This window comes from Centruroides sculpturatus, unplaced genomic scaffold (assembly GCF_000671375.1).
Source record: "Centruroides sculpturatus isolate CEXI.00-Female unplaced genomic scaffold, Cexi_2.0 scaffold757, whole genome shotgun sequence".
In the NCBI taxonomy this organism is placed as follows: domain Eukaryota; kingdom Metazoa; phylum Arthropoda; class Arachnida; order Scorpiones; family Buthidae; genus Centruroides; species Centruroides sculpturatus.
The window spans coordinates 254,988-280,956 of record NW_019385107.1 but is presented as its reverse complement, the minus strand read 5'-3'; the positions used below and the strand labels follow the sequence as shown (position 1 = coordinate 280,956).

The following is a 25,969-nucleotide window of genomic DNA, read 5'->3' as shown; positions in this document are numbered from 1 at the left end:
AACTCACAGTTCAGCCGCTCACGTTTCGCATGTAGTAACTAATACAAATGCTAGCGCTACTATTTCTTAAAATTTTAAAACATTGTCCGTCCTTATATGTACTTTAGGCATATATTATAAGCCCTTGCTCTGTGAAACGACAACAAACCAAACCTTATGATAGTAAATTAATTTTCTATCCTTCTATTTTTCAGAGATCCGTGGTGTACATCAATATGTAAAGAATTGCAACAACGATTGAGTATAAAATAACATTAAATAATGGTAAGAAAAACTTTTATTAGTGATAATTTTTCCTATTTTTTCGATAAATTGGGAAGAATTATTGCACGACATCCTTCTTCTTTCTTCATTTCACCAATATTGCTATCAGCTTTACTCTCTGTTGGATTATTTAAGCTCAAAAGTATAGAAAATGCAAATTATCTACTAAATTCTGATAGAGGTAATGTGTTCAAAGATAAAGAATTTATAGACAAGATGTTTCCTACGAATACATCCAAGCACTATGACTTGACTAGAATGACACAAATTCCTCGATCAGCAATGGTTTACGTTCTAAATAAATTTGGACAAAATATGTTGCAAAAAGAAACTTTACTCGAAATTCAAGTTTTAGACGAACTTATTAAAAACATAACCGTTGTTGTAGATGGAAGAGTAATAAATTATAGTAACATTTGTGGAATAGTCAACGAGAAATGCTTTGAAAATCCAATACTAAATTTAATGCCGGAAATGGATAAATTAATTTCCCGAAAGAGAAAAGTAAAGTTTCCTGTAGAAATTGACCCGCTTACATACAAAACCCAATACTGGATAATCAATTTTGGGGGTGTTAAATATGATACACGAGGATATGTCAGAAATGTAAAAGCTATGAGATTAATTTATCCTCTTGATGAATCAAATTCCTCTAAAGAACAGTGGCTCCAAGAATGGCGAAAAGCATTTTTGAAAAACGTTAAACAATTTAAATTTAATTTCATTGAATTGTATCCATGTCCAGTGCTCTCGACTGAGTTAGACATGAAATCAATTGCTGACGATACGTTATTTTTGATTAGTGTCGCCATTATAGTAGCTGCTTTATTTTGTGTAGTGACTTATACGACAAATAGTTGGGTAATGAGTAAACCTTGGATGGGAATTGCTGCTGTCTTCTCTGCTGGATTAGCAATTGTTTCTTCCTTCGGATTGATGAGTTCGTGCGGAGTAGAAACCATTAGCTATAACATTTCATTACCTTTTCTAATTTTAGGTATGTAATTGCAGTAAAATATTCGTGTAATTTTCATATAACTGTATTTATAACAAATAATTTTAATTTATTTACAGCTATAGAAATAGATGATTCTTTTGTGATAGTAGCAAATTGGAGAGTTACCGAAGTTCAAGACAACGTAGAAGAACGAATGGGGAAAACTTACTCAAAATCCTCAGTTTCTATCACAATAACAACGTTAACAAATATTTTATCTTTCTGCATAGCGATGACTGCAGAATTTCCTGGTGTGAGGATCTTCTGTTATTACGCTACTACTTGCGTGTGCTTTACTTATTTCTATCAGATTACGTTCTTCGGATCGTGTCTAGCCCTTAGTGGATATAGAGAAGAAAGATGTCTTAATGCATTCACATTTAAAATGTTAAAAGGTATTAACCATATATATTTAATAACTTAATGTGTTTTGTTTAATCTACTAATTTTTTCATTTGGCGCACAAAATATTTTAGATATTATTATACTTTAATTGCGTGAAAACATTACAGACACGTTCTAAATAGCGTGTAGGTTCTCCTCCAACACGAATGACACTCTGAATACCGAAAGGCATTGACTTAATCAGATGCTTGGGGTTTGCTGGAGGAAGCCATGCTCAATTAAACCTGAGGACTTGGAAAGTCATTGGATAAACATTACTTAATGGTCTTCGAACTCTGAAGAAGGTTTAAAAATGCTAGAAGGAGAAGCTAAAATGAATTCACTTTTTGTCATGTCCAATCATCAGGAACAACATTCTTCCATTACAGAGACAACTTTTTAGTTTTTTCAACGTATATTCTACTTGAAACTAATATCTCAAATAGTTTATTAGAGATGACAGAGACTTATCACACAGTTACTGGTAACATTAAAGTGAAACTTCTATTACCAAAATGTAATTTTATTACTGGAATGTATTTCAGTACACAAGACCCTCGTCAGTTATATATATAAAATTATATAGATATCTGTTGTAAAACAAATTCGCAGAGAAATTGACATTAATTACAATCTGTTTATCCACATTGCACAATACCATGAGGATTACATTATAAACAGGCAATAACTAAAAGAGAAAATCCTTTGCTAATCCAATATATATCGGTTGCGGTATAATGTAATCCTCATGGTATTGTGCAGTGTGGATGGACAGATTGTAATTAATGTCAATTTCTTTGCGAATTTGTTCTACAACAGATATCTATATATTTTTATATATAACTGATGAGGGTCTTGTGGAAATATTAATATATACTAGTCTCTGTTATCTCTACTATAGTATTTGAGATACTAGTTTCAACAATTTTCGAGGCAAGAAGCTCTTTTATAGTATTTTCACTGAATGAATATACTATAGTAAACTCTGGAGGGTGCTACTATATACTTTCCTTCACCATTGTCCAATGTTTAATCAATCAATGTATTAATTAACGTTGTAAAATGATTATTTTAAACATAAATTTTTATTTATTTACTTATTACAATTGGATAACACTTTTATTATACAATTCACTATTTTTTAATATATTTTTTTTTATAATTTTTAACTTGAGATCTACTTTTCTATATTTGCAGAAAAGTCCGAAAAATACACCACCCATCACAATCATGAATATCTGACTATGAAATTCTTCAGGGATAATGTCGCTAGATTCATTTCACATCCTACAATAAAAATAATAATTATTTTTATGTATTTTTGTAATCTTGCCATAGGTATTTGGGGTGTAACATTTTTAAAAGAAGGATTAAACATTTTTACACTTTATCCTAATCATTCAAAAGTGACAAAAGGATATCGAATATATAGCGATTATTTCACAGAATTTTCATTTTCTGTGCATATTGTTATTAATAAAACATTAGATTATTCTCAAGAAAAAGTCCAGAAATCTATAGAAAATATGATGATGAAATTTCATTCTCATCCTAATATCATTCCCTCGGAATTTGATATATCTTGGTTAAAATACTATGAAAAGTTTCAGAATCATCCAGTATCTCCGTTTACCATGAATGGATATGATGTGTCAAGGAAACAGGATTTTATAGACGGTCTTCGCAACGTGTTTTTAAGAATTGGAGAAGCCAAACAATTTTCAAATGACATCGTTTTTAATGATAATTACACAGAAATTATATGTAGTCGCTTTTTTGTGGGAGCAAAACACGATCATCTAAGAGGAACGGAACGTAAATTAATTAATGAAATGTGGAAAATAGCAGAAGAATTCGAATTTCCAGTTATAATACATTCTTTTTATTCTTCTGCGATAGAACAAGCTTTGATCATAAAAAGAATAACTATTCAACTTTTCTGGCTGACAGCTCTTCTGATTTTTATTGTATTTTTTGCATTTATTCCAAATTTTCTTTGCGCGCTTCTTGTAGGTCTCTCGATTACTTCAATAATCGTCGAAACATTTGGATATATGTCTTTTTGGAATGTAAATCTTGATGTCATTACCATGATGATTATAATAGTTTGCAATGGTTTCTGTGTAAATTATCCCACGCATATGTGTTACGTTTTCCTGACTTCGTCGCATTCTACAGTTGAAGAAAAGTTAAAAGAATCACTATATCATGTTGGTTTTCCCATACTTCAAGGTTCACTGTCCACAATTCTGGTATCGGTAATATTTCTTTATAATAATATGTACGTGTATGTATCATTTGTAAAAATTGTTGTCTTTATTTCTTTACAAACTCTCTTCCATTCTATTTTTGTTATTCCTGTATTTCTTAGCATAATAGTTAACCTATTTCAGAAAAATAATAGCAATACTTTGTAATAAAGTTTATTATTGTATTACAGTGGAATTGCCAAGAGTACAAGTCTACCCCCCTATAACACTGTTGATTATTCCGTTTTATATGAATTCCATGTTGTACGAGTCACTTAGATTTTACAAATACATGAGCCGTTCACAGCCTGGCATACGTATTTATAAAATCTAAGTGACTCGTACAACATGGAATTGATATAAAACGGAATAATCAACAGTGTTATAGGGGGGTCGACTGGTACTTTAGTTCTTGTATGAAAATAGGTAATTTATTTTATCATCACTTAAAAGTAATAAGCGTGTTTCCCTCTACAATTTCAAATAGTAGAAAAATAAGTATCAAGGGCTAAGAATTTCCACAGTTTCCAGAAACAGTCCACAGAAATTTTGCTAGTGTGTTGCACATGTTTATATTTTATGCTAGCACTCTGTTACAGTATAAGTCTATTGCGCGATATTGTCTTGTAATACTATACTCGTTTATATAAATATTTCTATGCGTTTAAGTTTGTAATTCATATATCCGATTATAATAAAAATGGGTTTAAGAAAATTAATTCTTTTGTTTCTTATATCGCTGTAAGTTTAGGATTACTCGTACGTATAGCAACGCGACACATTAACCATCTTGGGGGAATGCCTTCTGTTAGGTTTTTTATTGGAAACTTTGGTGTTACCAACGTGAAGAAAGCACAAAAAAAACTGCAATTGGTTCAATCGCATTGAGATGAAAGTAAATTATTAAATGCTTTTTTTAATTCTCTACTCTATCATATTCACTTTAGAAGATAATCTATTTTTCAATTTTTATAAGTCAATTAAACTATTCGCACACATAAAAACATTTGAGAGTTCAAATTTGGACACAGCCTTAAATGTGGTTACAAATATAAGACTGTCCAAATCACCCATTAAACATTTGGTAATTGTAGTGTGTAGAAATATAAATAATTATTTAACAACAATATATCCAAATTATACTTTTCTACCAAAATTTTCATGTTAAGAATAAAATTTATGTTCGGTTGAAAGTAATATAATAAACACATTGAGTAGCACAGTTTATTTGTGCTTTCCAATATACTTAAAATACATACGTCTGCATAGTCGCACCCTTAGGATGCGACTATGCCGACGCGAATTTAGAGCGAGCGAGAGGTTGAGAGCGATTTAGTTTTCGCAAAGGAAAACCATGCACAAACGCGAAGCGAGAAATAACGCTGGCAAGAGCGAATTTCTGGTTCTCGCACATATCTGACAGGTTTTGATATTTATCGCTTCTCGCCTCTTCTCGTTACATATTCTCGCTCGCTCGGAAAATTCGCTCTCTCGCGTGTGTATAGTCGCACCCTAACGGTCGAATTTCCGACTAAAATTGAATGAGTCATCGAACGAGAATGAATAAGAACTGTTCCGGGGGTCAGAACTGATAAGATAGTGCATATAGAAACGAGTAGAAAAAAAGCACTTCATCTTTGCTACTTGAAAGATGTCTGCTAGTACGAAACAAGGAAAATGAATTGAAACCCCAGAATAGACTTAGAACCCTGGAGTATGGACTCACGATGTCAACGACTTTAGACTTGTACCCGGCTAACCTAACCTAATATCCTTGTTAGCAGTAACAATATCCCAATGTATACGTGTTGTGTTCATAACTATTTCGCTATGGAAAGTTGCGATATCGGGACGTCAAGTGAGCATTCAGATATTGAAATCCATAATCGTGGCATCTAGAATTATTTCACTCAAACAAACAAATACTTGGCAGTGCATTCTTTATGTATGTATTGTGTTACTAATGATTTCGGAATTTATTTCATTAAGTACAGTTTGAGGGAATTACGATCACATTATACGCAATTTAAAGCAACAGGGAATGAAAGTGTGATCTGCAAAGAACGAAATTCTTTTAATTTAACGCACCACCAAGTGTTTTTTTAATACATAAATATTCTTCTTTAAAAGCGACATTGCGCATCGATATCAATCTGCATTTAATGAAATAATTCTTGACACCACTATTATGGCATGGCTTTCAATGCCCGAATGATTACATCAATTTCCTGATGGCACAACTCTGCCTAGCGAAATGATTATGAGTATAATACGAAGACGTTGAATGGAGGTATCATACTTAATTTTACTAAAATGTGTTTAGTGTACATTTAAGATAAAACGGTAATAATTTGAAAACGATTTATCTACACAAGATTGACGGCATTTCTTTTACTTGTAGGATTTACAGATATATTTTTTGGGGTACCACTGATTTTATGATTTCGTGTGCTTTATAAACAGTTAGATTATTTTATTTGCCTACAATTTATTTATTTGTGAAAGACTATAAGATGAAACACGTCGCATATGGTGCCACAGTTGTACCAGGTATGTACTGTACTGCACATCCATCACACATTTTATTTCACCGAGTAAGTTTTTATTATTTTATTTATAATTTTAGCCCTTATATCGTAGCTAGCGATTCGGAATGTAATTACAATATTAAAAATACATTTAGAGAAGTCTACGGTTTTTACTGGCTTATCGAACAAACGAATACGGATGGACCCTTGACCATCACTGACTCGCAATTAACTGATTGCCCCTGGAAGTCGGCTTCTTACAGAAATACAGCTTCCCTACTATCAAATGTCACGGCACGCCAATGTCCAAATGCACACCATACCATAACAGTTCCACACACCTTGCTGCCTTCTTGAATGAATTTATTCATTTATCCTAATATTTTGCCTATAGCTTCTTCAGCCATTTTGCCCCTAATGACTTTTTCATCCATATTTTTCCACATTTTTCTTCCACTAGAATTGATGTAATTCGAAGGGGAGTAAAAACGACTCTTCATGTGGCAAAATGAGAGGAAATTCAGATCCAGTTGGGCTTCGGGGAAACTGATTAAATATTCATTACGTAATTCTGCATTTATAAATGGTTTTTCGCTTGTAAATATTAATATCATATTTTAAATGACAAATTTTCTAAACGTTTAAAAAGGATTTGTATATAAGTTAGAGTCATATCCACGAAAAAATCAACCTTATACAACTTTCTCTTTTACAGGAAATGTTAACTCTCTATTGTTAAATTGCTTACAGCTTTAGAGGATCGTTATATAAAGGTTTCTGAAACAATAGATAATTTAATAAAAATAAATCCCCCCAGGCTGTTTTTAATAGTCGTTGCCACTCTCTTACATCCAGTTTTATTACTTCCCTGTAAGAAACCGGCACGTGATCGTACTACAAATAAGTCATTGTGATTCTGATCACCATCGAGATCTCACTGTCAATCGTCTATAATGGTGTCATTTAAATGTGTACAAAACCACCCTCGCAAATTTACATTTTCCACTTATCTTTAAGATTATTTGAAAATATTAACAGTAAATAATTTAATAATATATATGTTCATAAACAATTAAATTTATACTGTTTCATAATTAAGTTATCAATGGTGATTACTATCAGTGGTGTCAGGATAATTACAACCTGTTGTGTTATTTTTAAACTTAAATTACTTTAACTCCGAGAATTATCTCATTATTTTTCCCTTTATATAATTCAATAATTAATAAAATTTATTAAAGAAAAGATTTTGCATTTTATTATATATAGGCTATAAGTCAGAAGGACAAGGTCGTCGAGTACATTTCATATATAAATAACCCTGCTTCGTACAGACAGAATATTGTAATTATTAAACTTTTTTCGATAATTTTACGTTCTAAAATGAGTAAATTATACAGGGATTAGAAATGCAGTAAAACCTGTCCAAAACGGAAAAATATCAGTCGAAAATGGGGTAATTTTCTATGTCAAAAATAACCTGTTCGAAAAGGTAACCTGCCAAGAATATTCGTTACCGTGCCTTCCGGTTTACGCAGGTTTTACCGTAGATATTTTGAATTATATTGCGATTCAGACATCCTTTCAAGCTGTGATGTTCGTAAATTACGTAAGGAATTTATTAGTTTCCCCCTGTTAAAATTTTTCAATTGAAATCACATGAATTCCGGTCTAGACCGGAAGTTTTTATATAGTTAATCTGGACTTCCTGCCTATAAACTTACCGTATCTGGTCTCAATTTTCATCTATCTAACATCATTCTCGAGATTAAGGAAGGATAGACACGCAGACATACTAGAGTTGAATTTTATAGGGTAATTTACGAGACGACCGGTCACTAGGCGCGCGCCTAGTGAGCCTATGGTTATTATATTTTCTAAATAATACATTAAAAAATCGAATAAACTTTAAGTGTATTAAATATCGAATTATAAACGTTTCGTACAGTGCAAGTTCAAGGTAAGGGCATCGTGCAATTGTGAAATGTACATAGATTAACGCGGGAAGGGATCCAGTTGATTCATTAATACATGAGGAAGTGAAATAATTAAATATGCTATTAAACACAATGACTCGTTATTCTATGGGAAAAATGGGCAAATACTTATGGCCCCTATTATATGGAGGTCCAAACCAATCTTTTATAAGAAAAGGTTTTTCCTATGAAAAAAATGTCTGAAGTGAATACTGTACAACATGAGGCCCCCTAACTCAAATCTGCCTTGACCCCGTGAAGCTATAAAGCGCCAATGTAAGCTCACCATTGGTTGAGGGCAACCACTGAACACTATTAATTGGTCGTGGGTTCGCGCCTCTCCAACTGGCAGATCACGTGCACTTTTTCGGCCTTCTTCACCTTGTAAAATCTAAATAGGGCTCAGTTATCCATAAAAAGTCTTTCTGTGAGGCATCCCCCTATGCAGATCTGTGTGATAGCTATATATATAAAGGTTATGAGGTCATTAACTTTTTTAATACATCATTTATGAATTGTACTACGGCTCTGTTGTTTCGCCTGTTCGTTTTAAAATTGAAATGCGTATATAATACATAAAATTACATATGATTTGAATCTAACACGTGTCTTTGTACAATTTGAAAAATAAGGAAGTTGTGGTGTTTATATAACACTATAGACTAATACATTATTGTGAAACCAGTTTTATAAACAGATATAATCAACTTAAAGAATGTTTAATGTCTGGATTTATTTAATATTATAAATGTTCAACAGACGAATATTGTAATGTGATCGTATTATATAATGTACTGTACATACCAAGGTTCAAAGTAGTAAGATAAATTACAAATTAGAAAAAAATCCAGCAACGACTTGCATAACTCACCCGGCAACAACGTTTAAAACTGTGTGTGATGCTATATTTTATTATAATTTTTTTAATATAATTAATGGCAAAAAGTCTAATTTTAATTTTATAATAAATTGTAAATACTAATTGTCATTAAGTACTATCCTACTCGAAACATGACACACGATTCCCGTCTATCTCCCCCACTCCTTGACCTTTAACCACCAAAATTTGCTAGCATTAATCCCCCTAATACACGAACTTCCCTGCAAAATTTCAGAAATTTTCGACAAAGGGCGTATCAGTTATTAAGCTTAACAAATTAGGGTCACCCACACATTAAAATCCCTACATACGGAAAAATCCCTAATTTTTTGCATTTTTTTCGACATTTTAAAGTGTGGCGAGTCCATAAATATAAAATCTTATGGGTAATTTTTTTGACAGATCCTTATATAAGCTATAGTAGAGTATCGAGTGCAAGATTCCTTGAGAACTTCTATGGGCTTGAAAACAAAATAGGCCCCTTTAACCTTGTTTTTAACAAATAAAATTCACAGAATGTTACTTTATTAATAATCAGTAACTTTAAAGTGTTTACTTTCAGTCAGTAAACATAACATTGATTTATAGACGTAGGAATTTTCTGCTCTTCCCCCCTCTGGACGTCCCTGGTTGTATGTTAATAAAGTCTTCTTATATAATGATGGAGACTTAGCAATGAACAAGATTGTAATTTATAAGGTTTTATATAATTCAACAATAACAAATCTTGATAAATTGGAAGTAGGGTCAGGCGACATCTATTGTTACGTAATGTGAAGTGTTTAACACAAGAACTAGTATCAAGGTCTTTGTATTTTTAATGAATTTTCCAGTTTTTATTTTTCCTGATAGATTAAGCAAGACATGTTAATTAAATGATAACATTTTTAATTACTTTTAAATTAAACATATTCACATTTATGGTGGGGTGGTTGCACTTTTGTGTGTGTTTTTCTATAGAAAATTATAGTGAAAATAATAATTATAACCTATTACCTGTTCCTATTACCTGGGGGAAAATATCGTAATTTATTTAAATATAACACTAGTTATTAAGTGATAAAAATAGAAAGATAAAAAAAACAGCACGAACCAAACAAAACCGGTATTTCTCTAATACTATTTACTGTTTTATTACGGTGTATTATACATTAAAACACTTGGAAAATGCTTCTAGTTTCTGCCATTCACAACGTGCCAATAAGTGAATTAGGGCCTCGTTATCTCGAGGGCCTCAAATATTAGGCAGCAAGGAGATAATACCCCCTCAAAAATTTGGTGAGCATTTATAAAGCTTTAAAAAACGTATTGTCTTTTTAATATTAAAACAAAAAAAGGCCTTATAAATTGCGCCTAGAAAAAATATATTTTTATTTAAAATATAAACATATATACTATAAGTGTTGTTAATAACTCAACGAGTTTTAAAGCACAAAAAATAATAATAGGACTAATTACATAATACATAATTATCTTTACAACTGTTTAAAACTAGTGTTTTTAGTTTAAATATTCACTTTTAGACACGTAATCTTTTATTTTATCACAGAATGTTTTATAATTGTTCATTATCTATATATATATCTCTACGTTTTCTGCATACAAATTTTCAGTTTTACCTTGAATGTCGTCACTATTACACACCCTCCTGCTGTGGCGGATTATCATACGAACAAAAAGGGCAATTGCCTGAAGGGCCCCACCAACACAGATCTTTTATAAGAAAATATTTCTTCCCCGAAACATTACCTGGAAAAAAAAAAAACATGTCTGAAATAAATACCTTACGTGGGAGCCTTATAAATGAAATTTTCTTTGGCCCCTTGAAGATATAACAGAGGAAAAGTATGCTGATTAGAATTAGCCCGGAAAACTCCACGTGACAGGCACGTGGGTGAGGCACAAACCCGCGACCATGCTCGTGTTCCTAACTTATTAACGTGTTTTAAATATCAGTTCTATGTTAACAATAAAGATGAATTAATATCGGATTTTATTATTTTATTTTATTTTAAATGTAATATATTTATAAATTAGTTGAACGTCCTTTCAACTAATTGTAGAATATAAAATTATCGAAAAAAAAATCCAGTAATTACACTGTTTAGTACGCACGAAACTGGTTTGTTTATAACACAAATCTTCCTGTTGTCCTTGTCTATTGTTCCCACCTTTTATCTTTCATTAAAATTCTATAAATAACGAATTTTTTTTCTAAATAATTCCTAGGAGGGATCTAATTTAAGAATTTAATTTTAATTAAATAAAATCTGTAAGTACAAATTTCTAATAGAAGATAATGATGTCAAAGCTCTTACCTTGACCCCTATCTGAATCGTCTGTGACACGTCTATGCAAATATATTAACATATTTCTGTCACGTTTATGACCTGTAATCTTTTTATTACTTTCAGTTTTTACGTCAGTGCTTCTTCCAGAAAATATACTCGGGGGATGGTACTTTTTATGATCTGAGAGAATCATTATTGCAATTTGCCAATTAATTACAGAATGAATGAAGCTTAAACTGTAGAAAAAATATTCTAGTAGCTGTGATTATAAAAATAAATTTAATTTAAAAAGAAGTGATCGTACTGGTCTTTGTTTTATCGTACCAAACAATATGATATAACAAAGATTTTCTTCTGCTAAATCACCATTTCTCTCGTAGAGGTGCGGACAGTTGGTAAATAGTATATGGATGAACCCTCTACCAGAGTCTACTCTCTTATTTTTGACCGATTATTCAAGCTTCTAAAGTATTATATACAAGAAATAAACACAGTAAATATAAGTATGAGTAAAATATTTTGCAAATATTCAATTATTCCACTTATTTTTTAACAGCAATTGTGCGTAAATGGAACACGTATCAAACACAGTAATTACACGTGTTAACACTATACAGTCGATTCCCCTATAACACTGTTGATAATTCCGTTTTATATGAATTCCATGTTGTACGAGTCACTTAGATTTTACAAATACGTGACCCGTTCACAGCCCGGCACACATATTTCTAAAATCTAAGAGACTCGTACAACATGGAATTCACATAAAACGGAATAATCAACAGTGTTATAGGGGGTCGACTGTATTATATTATATATATAATGCTTTATATGTAGAGAGAGAGAGAGAGAACACATATATCTGTCTATAAAAGATAATTGCTTCTCTATGTATATTAGTTTTAGTACTTTTAGTACTAAAACTAAATTTATGGGGTGGGAAATTTTCCTAAACGCATAGAATATTATATTTCATACGTATTTTATTCTGTATATATGCACGAAATTTATACAATATAATAAATTTCTTTTAATTAAATCCATAAAGTAAACCTGTAGTAAATAAATTAATTCTCTGGTTACTTAATTTAATCACCATAAATAAGGTTGACATTGTATTTTGTAACGAACGTCGAAAGAGACTTGCTGATCAGCCATGGGTCAATCAGTAAATCAACGAGGTCATCGACTAAATCGCAGATTTGCTGGAGTGCTTTCGCTACACAGAAATATTTTGTTACTAACAAATTGGCAAAAAAGTAATCTTTTAAAAGTATTTTATTGTAAATATACAGTATTTAAATACATAATTTAATATACAAATTTAATTTATATTGAGTTGTTTTAGCTCTGTATTGCACACAGGGCTGAAATAACCTTTTGTTTTGTTTAGTTATGGCAACGCAACAGTTGGGCAATCTGCCCTCCGGCTTAAGGAAAACTGGCCCCTAATGTTATTGTTAATTGTCTACTTAGACTTTACTTATTAATAGGACTTAATACTGGTGTTTAAAGATCATCAACCAGTATTAAAGAACACCAGTATTAAGTTCTATTAATAAGTAAAGTCTAAGTAGACAATTAACAATAACATTAGAATTTAAAAGGACAGTAAGGCTTTTACAATTACAAAAACTGGCCTCTATTTAGGCTGTAAGTTACAGACGTGGAGAAAACCCGAAAGTTTCTAAGTGGCCAGCCCGTCCATTCCGAGTGTTCAGGGACGAAGACCGCTTGGCTACCGATGGGCCAATAAACCCTTTATAGTATTTCAGTAATCTTTGCCGTATTTCTAGCTTAACTATGGAATTTCAATTAGTTTGTTGCGTTATAATCCTATTTAATTCTTCTATTAACGTACAGTACAGTTCAGAATTTGGAAAATCTAATTCGTTAATTCTAGACGTATTTTTAATGATTTTAAAAATTCATATAAAATTAAAGAATTTGATTTCGAAAATTCTGAACCGTATGTTAATAAAAGAGTTAAACAGCATTTTGAAGCAAAAGATTGGTTTGTTCTATCTGCTTTCGTTTTCGAGAAATTTGGAGAAAAAGGATTTTCTCATAGAAAAAGCATATATAATGCTTTTTCTATGAGAAAATCCTTGGAGACCGCGTGCGTATTGATAGAGGTTACAATTACCTTTAATAATAAAATATAAATAATAAATAAATCAATTAAACAAGCCTAGTATTAATCTATGCATTGTTTTCACAGAAAAAAATCTATATATTAATACAATGGACATTTTTTTCTTTTAATAATACGAAAAGGTCTACTTTAGCTTAATTACTCCTGTGCATTTTGTTGAAAATTTTTGAAATTTTGCAGGGAGGTTTGTTTTTTATGAGGTTTGATGATATTTAATTTTGATGGTTAAAGGTCATCGGAATGCGGAGATAAAGGGGTCGTGTGTATCTCCAGTTGGGTCAGACTTAATGACGATTTTACTTGTCATTAGTACTTATAATTTTTTTATAAAACTCATCTCTACCCTGAAAATTAAGCCTTTTGCCATATTATAATAGTTAAAAATATAAAGAATTTTTAAAATAAATTGTGATAAGAGATGGCGCCACCAAACGTTGCCGGGAAAGTTAAGCAAGTGGTTGCTGGTTTTTTGAAGGTAGAAGTGAGTTTTATATAAAAAAACTTGCACATTTCAATTACGAATTAAATCTTTTAAGTCCCTTGACATTTAGCCGATAGCATCGATCCCCTTTATACAAAATTTTAGAAATTTTCGACAAAAGACACAAAGTTAAGCTTCAAATAGGGTGAACAAAATCGTCTCAAACACACACACTAACATCCATACATGTAGAAAAAAATCCCTAAATTTGTTTGCATTTCTCGACGTTTTAAGGTGGCAGGAGTCTAACAATTAAAACTCTTAGGGGCCATTTTTTTGACTGAACTCCACACTTACCCTGTGTTATATACTGTATAACAGCCGGAAATACGAAAATTCTACATACCTCCTGACTAATCGAACCATATACATGCAATTTTTGATCCGCTCTATCAATGTTTATAGCGTTATGGATGACAATTCGATACTGCAAATCTTGGCATGCAATTCGACACAAACAGAATTGTAAACGCCCGAATTGCACACTAGAAGACCTCAAAATAGTTACTCCACATTCCTTTAATAACTGTGGCAATGGCTTAATGTAACCAGTATTTTTAGCATGTTCTGTAGGAATTTCTGTATTGTAACTGGATGATCGTGTTGCCCGACTTCTGGGCAGTTCTGGCTTAACTGTGTGAAGATAATGAATGCGTGAAGTTACATAATGGACCGGCTCTGAGCGCCCCGGACGGATCATCAGAGTCACTCTGATGATCTCGTCCTGAGACACACACTAATAACTGCACCCCTAGTAGTGACAGGAAACATAGTAGTACGTTCAGGAAATGTTTGGTCCCGATGTGTGTGCCCTTCATATTGCAAACAGCTATTTTTTTTTTTTTTAGAAATATAATGCTGGGTTGCACATAGCGTTTCCAGGAATGCTTCCTTCGTGTTGCTTTATTTCCTTGACCTGCTCTCTGTTCAGATTTATAGGACTAGATGGGATGACAGTTCGGACACTTACGAGTTGTTACAGCGGTTGCAACGTCTGTGAATGAGTCTGTTGCAAGGTAGCAAGGTGCTTGTATGCTTCCGTGTCTGATCGTATCGAAGATATTTAGGTAAGAGGAGATTTTACAAAGTTCTAAGAATCCTTTACGAGAAATTTCGTGTTTGCTATGATATTGTGTGAATTTTTTCTATCTCATTACGTTCGCTTAATACAGTTTCATTCGATTTCAATGCCTTCTTCCTTGTGGGTAAGATTTTTTTTAATGGGTAAGAAGTACATTTGCCTGAGGGCCCCAAACCAATCTTTTATATTTCCCGAAGAAAAATATCTAACACTTTACATGGGGTTTCCTAATTCAAATTTGCCTAGGCCTCATGAAACTATAATGCGCCACTGTCATGATATATGAATAAGTCATAAAAGTAAGATTTATTTTATGTTAAAAAGACCTGTTTAAAGAGGAAACCTGTCAGACAGGAAAAAATATTCGGTACAGTGCGATTCCTGCTTACGCAAGTTTTACTGTGTATATACAGAGGGTGAAAAAAGTAGTTATACAGCTGTTAATGTGGGAAAAACATGCATAAATTAAAAAAAAACTTATTTTTATGCATAAATTAAACCACAAGTAGGGAATACTAAATAATAAAAGAGAGAGAGGGAAATAACAAACACTAAACATCTGTTTTCTCAGATTTATAACTGTATACACACAGTAAAACCTATGTAAACCGCGGAATTGCATAATTTTTTTTCCATTTAGGCATATTTCCGTTTTATTGAGGTTTCGTTTTAGACAGGTTTCTGCGCCGATATGCGCCACATTAGTAATCTACGATTCCCAAAATTTAAATTTGGATATTTTTATTACAGTAATGAGTTTATACAGGATTAGTATGGGGGCCTCTTGTTAGTGAGGCCACAGACAATTACCATTTTTACAATAGGGTATCCAGTATACGTTAAGAATTCATTACATATTCGTATTTATTCCGAGAAAAATTAATTTTAATTGTTACTTGTTATACAGCAGGGATTTACTAAATTTCTTACATATTTTATGTTAAAATTTTCTCAGAATTTGTATGAAATTTAGTAAATCCCTGCTTTATTATTTCACAAAATAAAGTAATAATTTATTCCATTTTTATTATTTATTAATATTATTATCATTTAGTAACATATGAAATTATTATTTTATGATATTTTATTTAGTTTTTTTTATGTATTAATAATTAATAGCGACTATACGAGACAATTAAATTTGTGACATTAATTGAAGGAGTGAGTGGAAAAGTAGTACAACCTAAAATAGAAAATTCGTTTATTCTATTACGATTAATTAATAATTAATTTGAAAATAAAGGAATAATAAATGTCAGTAGTATTAAGTATAGTAAAACCTATCTAAAGCGGACTCGCACGATATCAAATATTTTATTCGGTTTGGCAGGTTTTCGCTTTGAACAGGTTATTTCTAACACAGAAACTTGCTGGGTTCTGTAGAATTATTTCCATTTAGGCATTTAGGTTTTCGTTGTAAACAGGTTATTTCTAACACAGTAACTCGCTGGGTTCTGTAGAATTATTTCCATTTAGGCATTTAGGTTTTCGTTGTAAACAGGTTATTTCTAACACAGTAACTCGCTGGGTTCTGTAGAATTATTTCCATTTAGGCATTTAGGTTTTCGTTGTAAACAGGTTATTTCTAACACAGAAACTCGCTGGGTTCCGAAGAATTATTTCTATTTAGGCAGGTTTTTGTTGTAAACAGGTTATTTCTAACACGGAAATCTCTTGGTTCCGAAGAATTCTTTTTATTTAGGCAGGTCAGGTTTTCGTTGTAAACAGGTTATTTGTAATATAGAAAATTGCTAGATTTCGAAGAATTTTTCCATTTAGGCAGGTCAGGTTTTCGTTGTAAACAGGTTATTTGTAATATAGAAAATTGCTAGATTTCGAAGAATTTTTCCATTTAGGCAGGTTTCCGTTTTGAACAGGTGTTTTAAACAAAGAAAACTTATTTATTTAATTTATAAAATATGCGTTTGTAAGCAATGTTAAATTTGATCTCTAATATATTCAAGTCAGATTATTTGTCACTTGTACAACTTTCTCCGTTAAAACCCTTATTTTAATTAAAATGAAATGTTAATCACGTGATTACATTTTAAAAAATCCGCTTTAAAAAGTAGAATTATAATTAATAAACAAGGAAATTTTCTTCTACAATTATTCAAACGAATTGCAAGTTTGACATTCAATGAAGTTCTACTTCTAAGAATTGTTTTAAAGGATGGTTGTTACCAAAATGATTTATAACTTAAATTTTATTACAGTGTAACCTGTGTAAACCGGACACCTGCTGTTTGGCAAGTTTCCATTTTGAAGAGAGGTTTTTAAAATGATTTTTAATGCCTTTTTTAAAGATTTTTTCCGCTTAGACAGGTTTCCGTTTTATTAAGGTTCTCCTGGGTCACTGACAATCGATCAAAAAATGTTTTTTTTTTTTACAATTTTAAACTTTTAGAAGTCGAAAAATACAAACAAAAGTTGTGTTTTTTTATCTGTATATACTGTACTGTACAGTACGTATGGGTGCATGAGGGCACAATTTTATTTACCCATTTTGAAGCTTAATAACTCCTGTTCGTTTCGTCGAATATTTCTGAAATTTTTCGAGGAGGTTTGTGTGTTAGGGAGATTTATGCTGTCCAATTTTGGTGGTTAAATGTCAAAAACGTGGGAAGATAGACGGGGTCAAGTGTATAATCACGAGTAGGGTCGAACTTGACGTTTTAACTCGTTATTAGCGTGTACAATTTCTATTGAAACTCATCCCTACCCTGAAAGTTAAGCCAATTGCCATTTTATAATAATCAATAATATAAAAATCTTTTTGAAAATTAAATCTCAATCAGATGATGCAACAAACAATTCCAAAATTTTTGCCGGAAAAGTTATGCAACTCGTTGCCGCATTTTTTGTTTATTAGCTAGTAAATTTAGCTCTCAACCATGTGAATACCTGTATTAATACCATAGTAAATCTCAAAATAATATATAATATAGACAAAATGTTTACATCAGTAAAAAAAATGATATTTTCCTCATTTAATTATTATTGCATAATCAAGAGATATAAATAGTTATACGATAAAGTAATCGCGGAACGTGTTATGTAATATAATGATTATTGTTTCGACTGAGCTTATTTATAAACTTATAAGTTTTAAAAGGTCATTTAAGATTGCATAAAACGGTTGCAATCAAAAATTCTACTTAAATAAATTAAGCAGTTACTTACGAAGAAAAGGAAAACAGAAGTGAAAGTATTATTCCTGTTGTTATTTTTCCTTATTTCTTCTTGAAATTTTGCATTATTAATTAAATTCTTTCATCGTGTAATAACACTTTTATTGCTACATTATATAGAATATATTTAAGAATTACAATTACATATAATTAGGAATATATACAATAAAAATCCCACTGTACACAATATTTTTCTTCCTAGTTCGGCGGGTTCCGCCTTGAACAGGGTTTTATATTGATATATATATATATAAGAAAATTCGCTCGACATATTTTTCCGTTTAGGCAGGTTCCGCTTTATAAAGGTTCCGTTTTAAACAGGTTTATTTAATGTGCACTTCTAAACCTTTTGACTTGTCTGCGCCAAGGTTTTTTGTAGTTAATAATCTCTATGATCCTGCTGATAATATAGAAAACCTTCAAACTTAAACCCTCACACTTCCCCTAATTTCGTCCCCTTGACACTACGTGACAAACCTAAATATGATATAGTAAAATAACCAAAATTGTAATATGTATTATAATATATAGTAATGAAAAAAAAACCTGTTTAAAACGGTAACCTGCTAATCGGAAAATGTATTCAGTACAGTGCGATTGCGGTTTAAGCAGGTTTTACTATAATATATAAACGAATTAATTTAATATTGTTACACTTATANCGCCTAGAAAAAATATATTTTTATTTAAAATATAAACATATATACTATAAGTGTTGTTAATAACTCAACGAGTTTTAAAGCACAAAAAATAATAATAGGACTAATTACATAATACATAATTATCTTTACAACTGTTTAAAACTAGTGTTTTTAGTTTAAATATTCACTTTTAGACACGTAATCTTTTATTTTATCACAGAATGTTTTATAATTGTTCATTATCTATATATATATCTCTACGTTTTCTGCATACAAATTTTCAGTTTTACCTTGAATGTCGTCACTATTACACACCCTCCTGCTGTGGCGGATTATCATACGAACAAAAAGGGCAATTGCCTGAAGGGCCCCACCAACACAGATCTTTTATAAGAAAATATTTCTTCCCCGAAACATTACCTGGAAAAAAAAAAAACATGTCTGAAATAAATACCTTACGTGGGAGCCTTATAAATGAAATTTTCTTTGGCCCCTTGAAGATATAACAGAGGAAAAGTATGCTGATTAGAATTAGCCCGGAAAACTCCACGTGACAGGCACGTGGGTGAGGCACAAACCCGCGACCATGCTCGTGTTCCTAACTTATTAACGTGTTTTAAATATCAGTTCTATGTTAACAATAAAGATGAATTAATATCGGATTTTATTATTTTATTTTATTTTAAATGTAATATATTTATAAATTAGTTGAACGTCCTTTCAACTAATTGTAGAATATAAAATTATCGAAAAAAAAATCCAGTAATTACACTGTTTAGTACGCACGAAACTGGTTTGTTTATAACACAAATCTTCCTGTTGTCCTTGTCTATTGTTCCCACCTTTTATCTTTCATTAAAATTCTATAAATAACGAATTTTTTTTCTAAATAATTCCTAGGAGGGATCTAATTTAAGAATTTAATTTTAATTAAATAAAATCTGTAAGTACAAATTTCTAATAGAAGATAATGATGTCAAAGCTCTTACCTTGACCCCTATCTGAATCGTCTGTGACACGTCTATGCAAATATATTAACATATTTCTGTCACGTTTATGACCTGTAATCTTTTTATTACTTTCAGTTTTTACGTCAGTGCTTCTTCCAGAAAATATACTCGGGGGATGGTACTTTTTATGATCTGAGAGAATCATTATTGCAATTTGCCAATTAATTACAGAATGAATGAAGCTTAAACTGTAGAAAAAATATTCTAGTAGCTGTGATTATAAAAATAAATTTAATTTAAAAAGAAGTGATCGTACTGGTCTTTGTTTTATCGTACCAAACAATATGATATAACAAAGATTTTCTTCTGCTAAATCACCATTTCTCTCGTAGAGGTGCGGACAGTTGGTAAATAGTATATGGATGAACCCTCTACCAGAGTCTACTCTCTTATTTTTGACCGATTATTCAAGCTTCTAAAGTATTATATACAAGAAATAAACACAGTAAATATAAGTATGAGTAAAATATTTTGCAAATATTCGATTATTCCACTTATTTTTTAACAGCAATTGTGCGTAAATGGAACACGTATCAAACACAGTAATTACACGTGTTAACACTATACAGTCGATTCCCCTATAACACTGTTGATAATTCCGTTTTATATGAATTCCATGTTGTACGAGTCACTTAGATTTTACAAATACGTGACCCGTTCACAGCCCGGCACACATATTTCTAAAATCTAAGAGACTCGTACAACATGGAATTCACATAAAACGGAATAATCAACAGTGTTATAGGGGGTCGACTGTATTATATTATATATATAATGCTTTATATGTAGAGAGAGAGAGAGAGAACACATATATCTGTCTATAAAAGATAATTGCTTCTCTATGTATATTAGTTTTAGTACTTTTAGTACTAAAACTAAATTTATGGGGTGGGAAATTTTCCTAAACGCATAGAATATTATATTTCATACGTATTTTATTCTGTATATATGCACGAAATTTATACAATATAATAAATTTCTTTTAATTAAATCCATAAAGTAAACCTGTAGTAAATAAATTAATTCTCTGGTTACTTAATTTAATCACCATAAATAAGGTTGACATTGTATTTTGTAACGAACGTCGAAAGAGACTTGCTGATCAGCCATGGGTCAATCAGTAAATCAACGAGGTCATCGACTAAATCGCAGATTTGCTGGAGTGCTTTCGCTACACAGAAATATTTTGTTACTAACAAATTGGCAAAAAAGTAATCTTTTAAAAGTATTTTATTGTAAATATACAGTATTTAAATACATAATTTAATATACAAATTTAATTTATATTGAGTTGTTTTAGCTCTGTATTGCACACAGGGCTGAAATAACCTTTTGTTTTGTTTAGTTATGGCAACGCAACAGTTGGGCAATCTGCCCTCCGGCTTAAGGAAAACTGGCCCCTAATGTTATTGTTAATTGTCTACTTAGACTTTACTTATTAATAGGACTTAATACTGGTGTTTAAAGATCATCAACCAGTATTAAAGAACACCAGTATTAAGTTCTATTAATAAGTAAAGTCTAAGTAGACAATTAACAATAACATTAGAATTTAAAAGGACAGTAAGGCTTTTACAATTACAAAAACTGGCCTCTATTTAGGCTGTAAGTTACAGACGTGGAGAAAACCCGAAAGTTTCTAAGTGGCCAGCCCGTCCATTCCGAGTGTTCAGGGACGAAGACCGCTTGGCTACCGATGGGCCAATAAACCCTTTATAGTATTTCAGTAATCTTTGCCGTATTTCTAGCTTAACTATGGAATTTCAATTAGTTTGTTGCGTTATAATCCTATTTAATTCTTCTATTAACGTACAGTACAGTTCAGAATTTGGAAAATCTAATTCGTTAATTCTAGACGTATTTTTAATGATTTTAAAAATTCATATAAAATTAAAGAATTTGATTTCGAAAATTCTGAACCGTATGTTAATAAAAGAGTTAAACAGCATTTTGAAGCAAAAGATTGGTTTGTTCTATCTGCTTTCGTTTTCGAGAAATTTGGAGAAAAAGGATTTTCTCATAGAAAAAGCATATATAATGCTTTTTCTATGAGAAAATCCTTGGAGACCGCGTGCGTATTGATAGAGGTTACAATTACCTTTAATAATAAAATATAAATAATAAATAAATCAATTAAACAAGCCTAGTATTAATCTATGCATTGTTTTCACAGAAAAAAATCTATATATTAATACAATGGACATTTTTTTCTTTTAATAATACGAAAAGGTCTACTTTAGCTTAATTACTCCTGTGCATTTTGTTGAAAATTTTTGAAATTTTGCAGGGAGGTTTGTTTTTTATGAGGTTTGATGATATTTAATTTTGATGGTTAAAGGTCATCGGAATGCGGAGATAAAGGGGTCGTGTGTATCTCCAGTTGGGTCAGACTTAATGACGATTTTACTTGTCATTAGTACTTATAATTTTTTTATAAAACTCATCTCTACCCTGAAAATTAAGCCTTTTGCCATATTATAATAGTTAAAAATATAAAGAATTTTTAAAATAAATTGTGATAAGAGATGGCGCCACCAAACGTTGCCGGGAAAGTTAAGCAAGTGGTTGCTGGTTTTTTGAAGGTAGAAGTGAGTTTTATATAAAAAAACTTGCACATTTCAATTACGAATTAAATCTTTTAAGTCCCTTGACATTTAGCCGATAGCATCGATCCCCTTTATACAAAATTTTAGAAATTTTCGACAAAAGACACAAAGTTAAGCTTCAAATAGGGTGAACAAAATCGTCTCAAACACACACACTAACATCCATACATGTAGAAAAAAATCCCTAAATTTGTTTGCATTTCTCGACGTTTTAAGGTGGCAGGAGTCTAACAATTAAAACTCTTAGGGGCCATTTTTTTGACTGAACTCCACACTTACCCTGTGTTATATACTGTATAACAGCCGGAAATACGAAAATTCTACATACCTCCTGACTAATCGAACCATATACATGCAATTTTTGATCCGCTCTATCAATGTTTATAGCGTTATGGATGACAATTCGATACTGCAAATCTTGGCATGCAATTCGACACAAACAGAATTGTAAACGCCCGAATTGCACACTAGAAGACCTCAAAATAGTTACTCCACATTCCTTTAATAACTGTGGCAATGGCTTAATGTAACCAGTATTTTTAGCATGTTCTGTAGGAATTTTTGTATTGTAACTGGATGATCGTGTTGCCCGACTTCTGGGCAGTTCTGGCTTAACTGTGTGAAGATAATGAATGCGTGAAGTTACATAATGGACCGGCTCTGAGCGCCCCGGACGGATCATCAGAGTCACTCTGATGATCTCGTCCTGAGACACACACTAATAACTGCACCCCTAGTAGTGACAGGAAACATAGTAGTACGTTCAGGAAATGTTTGGTCCCGATGTGTGTGCCCTTCATATTGCAAACAGCTATTTTTTTTTTTTTTAGAAATATAATGCTGGGTTGCACATAGCGTTTCCAGGAATGCTTCCTTCGTGTTGCTTTATTTCCTTGACCTGCTCTCTGTTCAGATTTATAGGACTAGATGGGATGACAGTTCGGACACTTACGAGTTGTTACAGCGGTTGCAACGTCTGTGAATGAGTCTGTTGCAAGGTAGCAAGGTGCTTGTATGCTTCCGTGTCTGATCGTATCGAAGATATTTAGGTAAGAGGAGATTTTACAAAGTTCTAAGAATCCTTTACGAGAAATTTCGTGTTTGCTATGATATTNAACAGAATTTTTTAGTCTTAATCAGTATTATGAATTTTTAACATAAACTAAGGAGTTATTTCCAAGAAAATCTATGCACTAGATTAAAGCTACGTGTAACAAACAAAAAACAAACCATAGACAATGAATTGAGGTACTCCACATAATATATTGTGATATTATAAAGTTATATTTATTGTAAACCATCCTTCTAACATTATAAATTATTATGTTTAATAAGACAAGACATTAGTTATCAACATACACGTTGTCCTAATTATTATGTAAGGAAATTAGTCAGCTTTCTCAAAGATAATAACAAATTAAATGGATTTACTTAATTTAAAAGATTCAGTTCTTAATCGAATTCTTCGGATTTACAAAGATGTATTTTAATCCTGTTCGAGAAAAGTGTTGATTTCTATTTTTCCGCTACTAAAGACATCATTGGCATCGAATCAAATTCTATTTTTATGTATAATTTTCGAATGTAGAAAACTTCTTACCTTTTGATAGAAATTTAAAAACATTACAGTGATTTTACGATTGCATTTATAAATTATGCAGCTATTTCTAATAATTCTCAATAAGCTGTTCTACTTATTATATTATACGTATAAAAATAACACTATCAGAATTTATTGAATTTAACGTTGATCAATAGAAAATTAAAGTTTTCTGCAATGAGAAATTATATCAAAACGTCATATTCGTTAATTTAAACATTTCAAATATAAATTTAACAATAACACATATTGTTATTTTCCATAATTTTGCTTATAATGAGCATCTTAACTTGATGTTTCTCATAAAATCATAACCATATGAAGCTAAATACTGGCAGATATTACACGGCCATCAAGTAATACCGCTTCAAATAGAAATAAATATACCGAGTGATCGTAACTAAAGTACTCTTATTCTTATTTAGCAGTTCAAAAGCAAACAAATCTAGTATGGTGTCAATCAGGACAAGAGGAAGACATTTCCGTAAAAAATTAGTATCGAAATTTACCACTATGGCACTTTTGGCGCTGCAAGCAACATACTGGTAAGTTTTGGTACTAAATTTTTCCCAGTGTTCAGGGAACGGAACCTCTTGGCCACTGAGGTGCTCTCAAAAATGTAATCTATTAGCATCTAAATTTAATTTTTGTAAGCCATAGATAGAGAAATAATAATGGTCTTCATCTTTGTGAAATTCTGTAAAACTTTTATTTAATGAGAAGAAAATCAATAGATATTGTTAAGTAGCATTGACTGCTTCAGAAACTTCTGGTTTGTAATTTTTCAGCCGTTCTCTTAATCCTTTGGAATTTTATCTCTTCTGCTAAAGTTATAGGAAATTAAGAAAAAGAAAAACATTTTTCTTAAATTTTCTGTGAAAAGTATACGTTAAAATTATGTAATCTTTGTATTTTATTACGTAGACAAAATTCATACAATTTTCCTTAAACAAGTTGAAATTTTCAGCCGCATTACTTGGATAATAATGGAATGATGAAAGCATAGTGTAAAAAATAAAATCGAATTAAAAAAGAAAAATATTCCAAAGTATAAATTTTAAAATGCGGAAAAAATTTTTCAAGTTTATTTGTCATGGAATTTGCCGATTCGTAAAGGAAGGTGCATTTTTCTCGTAATCTGCGATCCTGCTCACTAATGCAAAGAGATATTGATCATGCACAAGGAAGAAAAAGTGCTTTGTCTATTAAATTTTTGTTATTCTATCGGTAGGGACGTCCCGATACTGACGATACCAATATCGGTATCGCTACTTTACCTCTGGTATCGGATATGGTATTGTTTCATTCTTCACAGACAGACCGGAACCGGATTTTGCAGCCGAATCAGAAACCAGAATGAAATTTTACACTATTTTCGGTTAAGTTAAACTTACATAAAAATATATTTAATTTCCAGAATATATCAATATATATTATACCGATATCGATACTTTAAAACTACTCATTATATCAGTGGTATCGGGACATCCCTATCTATCGATATGTAAATGGTTCCTCACATAAACGATTTTGACAGGGATAAAATCCCAAATTACCAAAGGAAAGAAAGTAAATCTATACTTTATTTATATCCAACTAATTCTAATTTCTCCGTAACAATCGGAAATAAAATAT

The 25,969-nt window shown here is 31.4% G+C and overlaps 1 protein-coding gene across 1 annotated transcript; it reads left to right on the top strand.

Annotated features, from left to right (window-relative positions):
- Positions 1-480: 480 nt before the first annotated feature.
- Positions 481-25,694, top strand: LOC111634807 (patched domain-containing protein 3-like). The gene is made up of 4 exons (XM_023379640.1): positions 481-1,261; positions 1,339-1,656; positions 2,843-3,903; positions 25,566-25,694. Exons 1-4 carry the CDS (start codon positions 481-483, stop codon positions 25,692-25,694), a joined length of 2,289 nt encoding a protein of 762 aa, XP_023235408.1.
- The last annotated feature ends 275 nt before the right edge of the window (positions 25,695-25,969 follow it).

Excerpts from the sequence above, each read along its gene's own strand:
- LOC111634807 (XM_023379640.1), top strand. The coding sequence starts at position 481 with ATGTTTCCTACGAATACATCCAAGCACTATGACTTGACTAGAATGACA. Across the intron at positions 1,657-2,842 it reads CACATTTAAAATGTTAAAAG|AAAAGTCCGAAAAATACACC; the intron begins GTATTAACCATA and ends CTATATTTGCAG. Across the intron at positions 3,904-25,565 it reads TGTCCACAATTCTGGTATCG|GGACGTCCCGATACTGACGA; the intron begins GTAATATTTCTT and ends TTCTATCGGTAG.